At 45.9% G+C, this 11122-nt stretch overlaps 1 protein-coding gene across 1 annotated transcript; it reads right to left on the reverse strand.

Annotated features, from left to right (window-relative positions):
• Positions 1-3483: 3483 nt before the first annotated feature.
• On the reverse strand, positions 3484-8592 carry EFCAB9 (EF-hand calcium binding domain 9). The gene is made up of 4 exons (XM_026047503.1): positions 8457-8592; positions 7235-7383; positions 6063-6239; positions 3484-3705 (listed from the first exon to the last, which is right to left on the reverse strand). Exons 1-4 carry the CDS (start codon positions 8590-8592, stop codon positions 3484-3486), a joined length of 684 nt encoding a protein of 227 aa, XP_025903288.1.
• Positions 8593-11122: the final 2530 nt, after the last annotated feature.

Here is an 11122-nt window from a genome sequence, read left to right on the forward strand (position 1 = left end):
CCCTTGGGGGCAGGATGCGGGTGACGCAAGAAGGGAGGTTGTGAGAGCTCGCCTTGGGCAAGGGGATGAGCTTCGGCTGCTCTGCCAACGTTCTCGGAAAAAGAAAAAAAAAAAAAAATATATATATATATATATGTATATCCACTTCAAAGCCACTAGCTGTTGGTGATAGCCCTGGCGAGTTAACCACTGCGGGAAGTGACCGAGTTGAACCTTTCGGCAGCCGCCTTTATGTTTTCCCCAAAGGAAGATGAGCAGCCGGCTGCTGTATTTGCAGCTACCAACACTCCTGTTAGTTAATGACTGTATATACAAGTCTGCCTGCTTTAAAACTTTCGTTTCCGTAAAGTGGTTTGAATCGCTCTGTTCTGCAGCTTGCGCTCGTCTTGCGGCGGTTTAGGTGCTCCATAGCTGTGTGTGTGTTGCTYTGGTTTGTAGGAGATGGAGCTCTCCTTCCAAGAGACACGTACATGCCACTGAGCCTCCAAAAGTCAAACAGTTGGAGGATGAGGTGTTTCAGCCAGCGGGCTTCTTGTTATGGACTTTGAGACTTCTCATATGCGTGTCTGCTGGGCTTTCCATGCAGAATATTGTTCCTGTCCTTCGAGCGGGGCTGCTCGTGGGGTATTTATCCAACCGAACTCTGTATTTGTATATCTTAAAGATGAAGATCGTTTGATCAGAACCATGGGGCAAATAGAGAACTTAAAATCCTGACTCCTGCCTTAAAACTTCAAGTTCATCTTRAGCTCCAAAAATTCTGCATCTACCAGTTTTAAAGCGCCCTTTTTCTTTAGGAAATTGGAATCTGGTCAAAGACTGGAGATAATTTAAGAAACTTTAAAACAAATTAAATTTTAGCTGATGGCTTTATTAAAAATAACTAACTGGTCTTATATTAAAAAAACCCTGTTTGTGCCTCTCTCAAGTCCGGGGAATGTTTAAAAAGTGGAGATGGCGTTTAAGCAATGATTGAAATTATTACATTAGCTTGAAATTTGTAAGACACTTGCTTTYGTATGCTCTGAGCAAGAGACTTCGGTTTGTGTCCTCTCTGCCTCATGGTAATGGCTTTCAAAGATGGCTGGTACCATCAAATTTGTACTTCTTGAATAAATATCCTCATTTTTATGGTAAAACCGTTTGTGTGCAGTTTGTTTGTGTGTGCCATGTAGCAGAGGGATATCACTGTATCCTTTCATATGTAGGATACGGGGCTAGCTTTGGTACTGACACAGAAAATACACAATCCARCACCTGGTGAGAAAAGGATGTGGGAATGCCTGTGGGGTGACCTATTTGCCTATAACTTTTATAAAATCTTTTAGAATTGAATATATCAATTGTATAAAACATAATCTTTATCCCATCCTGCCGAAGCCCTTCTTCTGGCTCATTCACTGGATGAAGAACTCATAAAGAAAAACAACGCTGACTTTACGTCTTAAGGCATGGCCCTCCTTCTATTTATTTTTAAATGCTTGGAAAAAGAACTTTCTTTTGTTGTTGTTTTGTTTGTTTTGTTCTTCCCTAGGTTAGAAAAAAAAMCATGATTTAATGGTCTAAATACAACCTACTTGTGCTTTGCAAGTGATTAAAAATATGTGCACACACTGCAATATCTCAACCAGGAAACAGAGGTACACCATAAAAATACGTAACACCATAAAAATATGTAATGCATTTTAAAAGTTACCTGAGGTTCACAGCATCTTTATATGGGTTTAGAGTTGTTTTTCTTTATAAGTTTTTCAAATAGGACTTTAAGCTCTGGAACTCCTAACTTTTTTTCGTTATCCATCCAATACCCTGTGTTTTGTAGTGTATGTAACAGCACGTCCTGCCAATACGATATGCAGCGCCTAGGGCAATCCATCGAGGGCCTCAAGGAAGGCTGGCACGAGCTGCTGGTTTCCGTGGACAGTGCAAACTGCCTCGCTCAACTACTGCAGCAATTCCTTTGTGAGTGGGTAAAATGCAAAATAACAGCTCTGTGCYACTGGCCTATAATGGCATTAACTGGCCTGTCTTAATTCAGGTAACTTTTTGTGGAGTCTTGATTAACTGTCTAATGCATCAGAGGAGTATGAGTAGTTTTTTAGGTCACTTTTGTCTATTGTTATYGCAGCTACATGTTCAACCTCTTCTCTTTTTTTAAAACCTAGGCTACTTTTGGAGTAGAATTAATGATGTGAACCGTAAGCAATAAGGCATGTGACTTTCCTGGAATATACATTTAAATACATACTTATGCATGGATTCTATATGTGTTATGTTATATATATATAAAAATATAGAATACATGTTTTTTAATATATATATAAATATATATATATAAATATATATATATAAATATATATATATATATATATAAAATACAAATATAAGTCTCCCTGTCCTTGCAAGGGCATTTTCTCATGGCTGTTGACCTCCAAACACCAGGATTTTAAAACAATTATCTTCCCCCTTTACCCATTTCCTATTTGAGCTGAAGTTTGCAGTCACAGAGCAGTGATAATGAGAGGGATGGTCGTCTCCTCGGCTCTGTCTCAGCCACCAAGGTGGCTCTAATGCCTGGGAGCTGGGGCATCCCAAGTGCTCAATATAATCATAAACCCAGTTCCTCCCAACCTTGCCTGAAAACAGGAGGCACAAGGGTTATGTACAGAGGAGGAGACAAGCTCTCCATGGTCTGGGCTTTGCAAAGAGGGGTTTGCTGTGACCTTGCTTTATCTCTCTCTGGACAATACCCAAAAGTTAGAATCTCAGATGTTTCCTTTATTAGCTCTGGAGCTGGAAGGGCTCCAAAGGCCATCGAGGAGCCATGCTCGGCTGCTGGTTCATGTGATGTCAGCTGCTGAGCTTAAGAGATTGGGACTTTCTGTAGTAATTAGTCCCTGATGCCGTAGCTTTGGCGTTTCGTTAGAGAAGGGCTCTAATTGCAGCGAGCGTGGAGGCSAAATGCTGCGTCCAAAGGGTAAAAAGGCAAGGCACAAGAAACCGCCTGCTTCCTTTGCCTTCCCCCCACRTGGATTTAATTAGGTGGTTTCGTTAGCACAGAAGGCTGTTTCCTTCAGGTGGACTGTTCCCTGCAGCAGCAGTAATGAGGATGCAAGGAAACTACCTGGCCCTAATGTGCTCATRGTGGAAGGACAGTGGGAGGGGGGCATTTCTCTAAAGCAAGGTGTAGTAACATAGCTGGGGGACAGGAAAATGGCCCCAAATCCCCCAAAGGTGCAAGGCTATAGTGCATGCGGGGGGGATGGCACTAATAACAGTGCTGGTCCTGGGGAGGACCAAAGAATGAGGATAAAACCCAAGTTGCTTCAGCCTATCCTGATCAGAAGACATCCTGATCAGACCTCTGGCATTCCTCTTTCCAGCGGAGCAGCAATTAGAAGTGGAAATAACAGAACAATTGCCTGAAAACTTCACTTTGGTTTATTCATTTTCTCCAGGTTTGATGTGTTTATTTTGTTGGCTTTAAGCTGAGCCCATGGGGATGGAGAAGTGAGGTTGGACTGTTTCTGGCTGGAAGTAGAAGTGAGGGTGTTTGGTCCTTGGGGAGCTGGCTGGTTCTGCTGGGCGGGTGGCGTCCACACGCCCTTGGGCTACTAGCCCCCTCCTCTTTCGCTCCTTTTCCTTCTTTTGCTGCTTGTCAATGCAGAATATTGTAAACATCTTGAATTCCTTGTAGTTCAGTTTCTGTTTCGGAGGGGAGATAGATATCCATCTTAGCAAAGCAGTCTCAGCTAATATAAACAGTTATTCCTGAGGAAAAAATCTAGAGGACAGGCTCTTGTCCCGTTCCCAATTGAGTCAGGAAAATCGGACTCGATTTATTGCCTCCGGCTCATCCCAGCTGAACACGTTACAGGCTAATAGGGCACCTCCCTGGCAAATTAGCCTTTCTCTACCATTCTGTAATGACTTGCACATGTTGGAAGGATCCGTAACATCTGGTGTTACAGTGTGGCTGGGTGTAAGTGGGAGATCTGAGGGCTGTATCAAACAACCATCCCACTCCTGCTTTAAAGCGTCTTTTTAATCAGGCAGCCGTGAGATGAAAGGACGGAATCGGTGCAACTCAGGGCTGAAACAGCTTAGTCCAGGAAACCAAGCTCGAGTGGGCTCTTTGCATTAGAGAAGTATCCTGAGGCCTTGATCAGGACTGATGCTTTGATATCTGAAATGTGCTGTTCAGCCATACAGGAAACACATTGCAAGCCCTGCAGAGCTTACAGGAAAGACGCAACAAATAATTGAAGAGGATGCTAGCGGTAGAACACAGATAGAGAGGATTATCAAAAAAACAATAAAACCCATGTCCAGTAACCCAGYACTCTCAAGGAGGAGAAAGAGAAAGAATCTCCCTTGGTTTACTAGTGGTTGTCTTGCTAAACCTGTCCTTGGTGCGTGCTGAGATGCTGGAGCCCTAAGAACAGTTTGGAGCTGCAACAGTGAAGAGAAGTGCCCGTGGTGTATTCCGGATTGACTCCCTGCCTGTGGAGCTGCAACTGGCCATTAACTAGGGTCTGCTTCAGCTCAGGGAGGATTTGCAAGAGCAGCTGAGGAGATGGGTGGGAAGGTGAAGYGGCAGCAGGACCACGGCCAAGAGCAGGTTGAGCAGAGACGTGTGTGTGTCTCCAAYGCGGGGACTGTGCTAAATCTGAGAAGGAGTGAGCAGAGTCACAGAATCACAGAATGGTGGAGGTTGGAAGGGACGTCTGGAGATCATCTAGTCCAACCCCCTGCTCCAGCAGGGACACCCAGTACACAGAGCACCTGGTTGCATCCAGGTGGGTTTTGAAGATCTCCAGAGAAGGAGACTCCACAACCTCTCTGGGCAGTCTGTTCCAGGGCTCTGTCACCCTCACAGTGAARAAGTTCTTCCTCACATGGAGATGAAACTTCCCGTGCTTTAATTTATACCAATTAGTCCTTGTCCTGCCACTGGCCACCACCAAGAAGAGTTTGACTCCGTCCTCCCCCAGGAGTCCTTGACGGGGAGGTAGTATCACTGGATTTGATGTTCCCTTTCTCATTGCTCTCCCCTCCACTCTGCACCCAGAGGATGAGTGAAGGCTGCAGAGAGATCCTTGTGGTCTCTCATTGGGACCTGAAACTGGGTTAATGTCAAAATGAAGGATCCGTCAGAGAGTGAAGAAAATCTTCCCTCTGGGCTTTGCCTGGGCAGGAGCATCTACATAACTGCTTTGGGCAGGAGCAGAAGTCAAGATCTATCACTCACAATGTACCTGAAAGGACCTGGRAGCAACTCAGTGTCTCCCAGTGAAGCACAAGTGTGGTCAGCAAGTGTGAGACCTAGTTTCAGAGAGCTTGCAAAGCAACAAGGAGACACAACTCAGAAAAGGACTAAGTAAAAGCATTGCTGCCTGTCYTGCCCATCTCATCTCATTGGAGTCTTTTCAGGTAGAGAAATACACCCCCTTTGCCCCTTCCCTCTCCCAATTATTTCCTCTTGCTGCTCTCTTATTGAGAGACTTTCAATCAAGGCTTCTGATACCCCTAAAGCAGACAGGCTTGTAAATGTGTACTTAGGCCCTGGGAAGTCTAGGATCAAAGGAGAAAGTCCATTTCACCTCAGCAACTTCCTCCCTGCTTCCCATGTGCTTAGATCCTAGACATTAGGGGCTTCAGAAGCAAGTTGGAGGGACAGGCTCCCCAGAGCTTCTCAAGTGCGTTCAGGTTCAGATGAGCAGATTTGGGGTTTTTGTACCCACACAGAAGCAGGAATAGCCTTCCAGGCAGCAGCTAGTTTAGGCAGGGGAGCACCTCTGAAGAGCCTTCGGCCTCAGCAGTCGCACACACTCCAGGATAGGATGCTCTGGGTAAGCTCAGCGCAAGGGGCCAGAATCTGCAGTTGCTAAAGTGAGTTTCTTTGTGACTTTGCACATTTTCGCTCACACGCTTTCTCCCATCTAGATATTCTGAGCTACCAGATGCAGCAGACCTTTCATCTCCCTTGAGGCTTCTAAAGGTTAATTTTTAATATAGGGACATTTTCGCAGCCTTTGTTGTTGTAATTTTTCTAATTTTACCTCCTCTCCAGATACATCAAATTCCTTGAATATCTTCTCAAGCTCATCTTTATTGAGGTTGAAGAGGAAACCAGCTGCTTGAAACTCCGTAGGACTAATGGTGTAGCCATCATCTACATCCAGCAACCGAAAGACAGGCCCTGAGTGTCGATAGATGAACTGCTTCTCAAGGTGGTTCTGTTTCGGGGCAGAAAGGTTTAAGGACAGAGCATAAGCAGCAATTTCCTGCTTTGAAAGAATACAGGGAATAGCAGATGGTGTCCAGAGAATAAAAGTGGCCTCTTGCTAGTGAGGCCTGCAGGAAATACCAAGATCCTGGTGCTTCCTGCTCCGTGCGCTCGGCCGTGTGGAAGGACGAGGCTCTTGCACCCCGGGTCTGGTCCCCCAAGAGCTGTGAGCTGTGGTGGGAAGAGTTCCTGAAACGGAGCCAGGCTTGTGTCTGGTCTGTGCACAGGACACGCTGCGAGGCGCTTTCTCCTCCCTGCCACATTTTGCATGACTTTAATGGCTAGGTGCTGTGGCTAGTGTGGTTTCYTCTTTCCGTGCCCCAGGGCCTGTGGGCAGCTGCCCCGTGTCCTCACCCTCAGCACAGCTGCCTAACCAGCCTCATGGAGCTGACACCGCTGCGTGGTGCTCCTCAACGGCCACAGCATCCATGTGCTGCTGTCCCACCTGCCTGCACAACGGGGACCTGATGTGTCTGATGAGGGAGTGGGAGGAAGGATGATAAACCAGGTTTTACCATCCCTCTCTCTCAAAAAGGCCTGCTATCCTCACTGTTTTTTTACTGAAAAGTTACTAGTCTATGCACAGGCTAGATATGGAGATGTCAAGGGGAAGGGGATCCATACACCAACAATCTGGGAAACAGATCTTCCCTTCAGGTAGCCCCAGCCAAGAAGTTCTCTTTTGGAGAACTCCCCAAAAGGGTGGTCAGAACTGGCAGGAGCAGCTAGATGGTTCCCAGGTGGCAAAAGGTTTTTGGGTGGGATTGGTATAAGAGGGACACAGCTCACTCCRTTGCTTTCCTTTTGCATGTAGCAGTGTTGTGGCTACGTCCAGCCCCCAGGGTCCCTCCTGTCCCTTGCCATGGGTAAGGACTAGCTCCCCCTGCACTTTAGGGGAATGTCAATGGTCTGTGGCACCCGGGGCGGCTCGCGGGGGCTACGCACCTCGTGTGCCAGCAGGAGACACACCACCAGGTAGAACTCATCGAAGCCAATGCTCCCCTCCGCGTTCCGGTCCAGCAAGTCAAAGAGCAGCATGATGTGCTGCTTCTTCAGGTCGGTCACATAATGGAGAAAGCAGTAAAACTGCAGATCTGGAAAACAGGGATCTGTTTGGCCCTGTCTGGACAAAGTCGTTGGCAAGAATTAACAGGATTTGCCTTATTTTAAATGCCCGCTGCTCCCAGAGAGGTTGCACAGGCAATTAAAGCAGTGTAGTGCACAAAAAGCTGTTCAGAATGGGTAGTGTTAATAAGTTGCCCTCATTTATGAAAGGGACGTATGTGATTTCTACAAAGAATCCATAATAAGATTTATTTAAGCCGGAGAGAGATGCTGGTTTGCAAATGAATGGGAATAGCCTCCCTAAGCGTGGTTGGGAAGTTAGGAAGCTGTGAAGCAGGGCTCTCTAACGGTCTCCTGACAAGAATAACGTTGGCAGGGAACCTGCTTTTTAATGTGGAGCACAACCGGTTTGCRAAAGGGATTACATGGAGAGGTTGCTGCAGTGCTGAGGAATTGGCTGCGTCAGCCAGCCCTGTCCTGTGCTCCCAGCATCTCGCTTGCATGGCTGTAAAAATCTCCTTTAGCTCYGGCCTGGGGCTTTTGTATGTGGATTCTGTGCTCCTTGGAGCCAGGACTTGGTTATCACGTGCAGTACTAGCAAGCCTGTCTGGGTGGCTTTACACGCTGCTGAAATGCAGAGGGTGAGAGGACTGCAAAGCCAAGCTGGTTTCTAGCAGTCTCGGGCCTTTTTCTTTGTCATAGAGCATTTGAGGGGTGCAGGGGAAAGGGATATCATTAATGGGAGTTGAAAATATGCTTCAGTGGCTCTGAAGCTATACATACCATTTCAGAAGCTGATGCAGAATTATCCAGGCTATGTAACCTTTTGGAGCATGATAGGCCAGTCGGGCCGTGATGATATATGCTGTAATGGAAAGGTTTTGGGGGCATTGCCAAGCGGTGGCATTAACTAAGCCACTAGTTAATTAGCATTGCGGGGCGCTGCATTTGATGTAATATCTGAAGCACAATATTTATAATGTCTGGGATCTCAGGTTTTAAATTCCAAGGGAGGTAGCGCTCTGTGCATCTCCTTTCAAAACATTACACAGGGCCTGTAATTTCATAATGCTCTCGCGGTCTCATTTTGAAAAGTACTCACTGTTCAGAGCGTTCTTCTTATGCACATCCAGGAGCTGGAAATAGTCTGTGAGCGCCTTAGCATTTCTTACTGACAGTAAGCAATATGTTTCATCCAAATACAAATACTGCAGAAAACACCCAGGTTTTAGCTTCATCTTGGGTAACCGTGGGAAGTCACCTAAACAGAACCAGCACCAAGGCCCTGGCACATCACAGTGGGGAATTCTAACCTGGAACTGGAATAGGTTCTTCTCTCTCCTCCAATGCTTCTTTCAGCTTTTCCCCACTTTTTTCAAGAATTTCCTTCAGATGTGGAGGCAAACTCTCCTCTACCATTGGGCATTCAAGGATAATATGTATCAAAATCAAGTGACAGAAATTTTTCTTTTTGCAAATGCCCTTAAGAGCATTACATCTAATTTAAAATGTTCAAGAAAACACAGATTTAAGGATTTACTTTAGAAAGTTACTGAAGTAGATGACTCTAATGAAAGCCTTTCAGGCTTAAACAAGTGTTTTCCCAAAGGTTTTGGTCTGTGCTGAAGCAGCCCTACACAGCAGCTAGTGTGGTGTTTTGTTTTCCCTCTTGGCCATGGCTTTAACTTTTTAAATTTCCAGCATCTTCCAGTTTCAGGTGCAACACATCTCTGTGCTGTAGCCCAGAGATGGCTGCTTTTAAAAACCCAATTTTTTGTTCAAATTAGCTGCCAGGAAGCTGACCCCCTCTGATCAAATTTAAGGTGTTTTTCACCGGATTCCAATCGAATCCAGCACAGCAATAACCAGAGAAAGTGTTCTCTATTCCTGACCTCTACAACTGCACCAGCAATAATAACAACAATAATAACAAGAGAATTKTGTATTCCACTCTTTCTTGTATTCATTCGCATTTGGAAAAAAAAAAAAAAACTAAGCTCTCATCCATGGGCAGATGAGATGGATTAACCCGTTTGCTGAGAGGATTTGGTGTTTGCAAGCTTTCTGTGAGAAATGGGTTGGGAGAAAGGATTTAAATGTGTCTGATTCCTCTTGGTTATGCAGCCAGGAGATGGCAAATCTGGTTAGARGCTACTAAGCACTAGACTGAAAATGCTCAGCTGAAATAAAGTTGCTCAAAAACTTCTGGAGGGATAACTTCAATTTGGCCAAATTTGTGTTAAGAGAAATCACCTGTCTGAGCTGATGGACCTGCCTTAGATAGGCTATTGCCTACCATGCCATAGGCATTGCCTGCACTGCAAGGTTGGGTTTATCCTGATTTGTGGATCTTTACAACACCTGGCAGGGACAGATATTCCCAATACATGCCCACACCTAATATAAGGGCAATTACCAGGCTGATAGAGYCAATCCTTTTCCAGATTGCCAGATAACAAGGAGCAATGATCACATATAGCTATTTAGGAGGTTGAGTTGAACCTTTGGAAAAACCTTCCCCAGGAAGGATTGCATGCTCTGAAAACAGTTATTCAGGGAAGCCTGAGGTGGGAAATGCCAGGAAAAGCATGAAAAGGTATGAAATTTTGAAAGTAATTGCTCTGAGTCTGTTTGTACTCTGGWATTACCATTGCCTCATATCATTTGAGATCCAAAATCCATGAAGTTAGGTGGAAAAATTGCTCAAATGTTTTCAGCTTTTTTTTCTGTTTCAAGGATATTCTTGGATTGCGTTTCCATCTTGTTCTTCCTACAACTGGTAAGAAGGGAAGAAAGAGGAGGCCCTATGTTTACTTWAAAAAACGCACTTTAAATTCTCATAGAACCACAAATTTCCAGGAGCTGCAGCTTATTTAAATGGTATTTCAAGCATTGGTATGGGGAAACTCTCAATGCAACTGAGATGTTTGCAAGATCTTTTTGCAAGAAATGCAAGGGCTGATTGTACCAGTATAAATCCAGTTGTTCCTAACAGCAAAGGTGGTGAAAGGTGATGATCAGCCCCTGTGTTCCCTGATATAATAGATCAGGGAAGGAGGGAGAGATCAGCAGCCCAGATGTGCTCTGCCTGAGAGCCTGTGCTGTGTCTTGCCAACATTACACATCAGGATGGAGTGTGAAAAGACACCTCCCTGGTCTCTGCTCCGCAGCCAGCTCCTGGGCTGGTTAATTGGGTTGAGGGGAGCATATTCAGGCAAAACACACGTGTTACTGTGAATTATGTTTCTGTTGGTGGGGCTTGCCTGGACAGCCATAAACTCTAAATGCATTAAAGCAGAGAAACTGTGGAGCACGGCTGCACCATTAAGTATTTCCCCTAGATGTCCCCATTTAATACTTCATCTCAAGTTGTCTTTTTGGAGGAGGTGAAGTTCTGTCATGCAGGGAGCATGGGAAACTTGTGGTTTTGCAGTGTCCCGGTCGCATCTCCAAGTTCCTCACCCSTAGTTCCAACACCCTCAAATTCCCATTAATGGGAACTTTTTTTAAAAAAAAATACTTGCAGTTGGCTAATTTCACAGACCAAACGAGCTGAGGTAGGAAGGAAACATCTCTGTGCAGCCTGAGGATGGTGTTTTAACACTGGGCTACCCCTCGTGGCCGGAGCCCAGCAGGGCGGCGAGCGGGGGGCGATGTGGGGCTCCCCGTGCGCGCCGAGCCCGGGCCGCGCGGGGCGGAGGCGGCGCGGGCGCGGTTCGCCCCGCTCCCTGCCGGCTTTTCAGCTTGCCGCGCGCCTCCAGCATCGCG

The sequence above is a fragment of the Nothoprocta perdicaria genome, unplaced genomic scaffold, assembly GCF_003342845.1.
Source record: "Nothoprocta perdicaria isolate Ctin4 unplaced genomic scaffold, notPer1 scaffold_5, whole genome shotgun sequence".
Classification (NCBI taxonomy): domain Eukaryota; kingdom Metazoa; phylum Chordata; class Aves; order Tinamiformes; family Tinamidae; genus Nothoprocta; species Nothoprocta perdicaria.

Excerpts from the sequence above, each read along its gene's own strand:
- EFCAB9 (XM_026047503.1), bottom strand. The coding sequence starts at position 8,592 with ATGAAGCTAAAACCTGGGTGTTTTCTGCAGTATTTGTATTTGGATGAA. Across the intron at positions 7,384-8,456 it reads TAAGAAGAACGCTCTGAACA|ATCTGCAGTTTTACTGCTTT; the intron begins GTGAGTACTTTT and ends CCTGTTTTCCAG. Across the intron at positions 6,240-7,234 it reads GTCTCCTGCTGGCACACGAG|AACCACCTTGAGAAGCAGTT; the intron begins GTGCGTAGCCCC and ends GCCCCGAAACAG.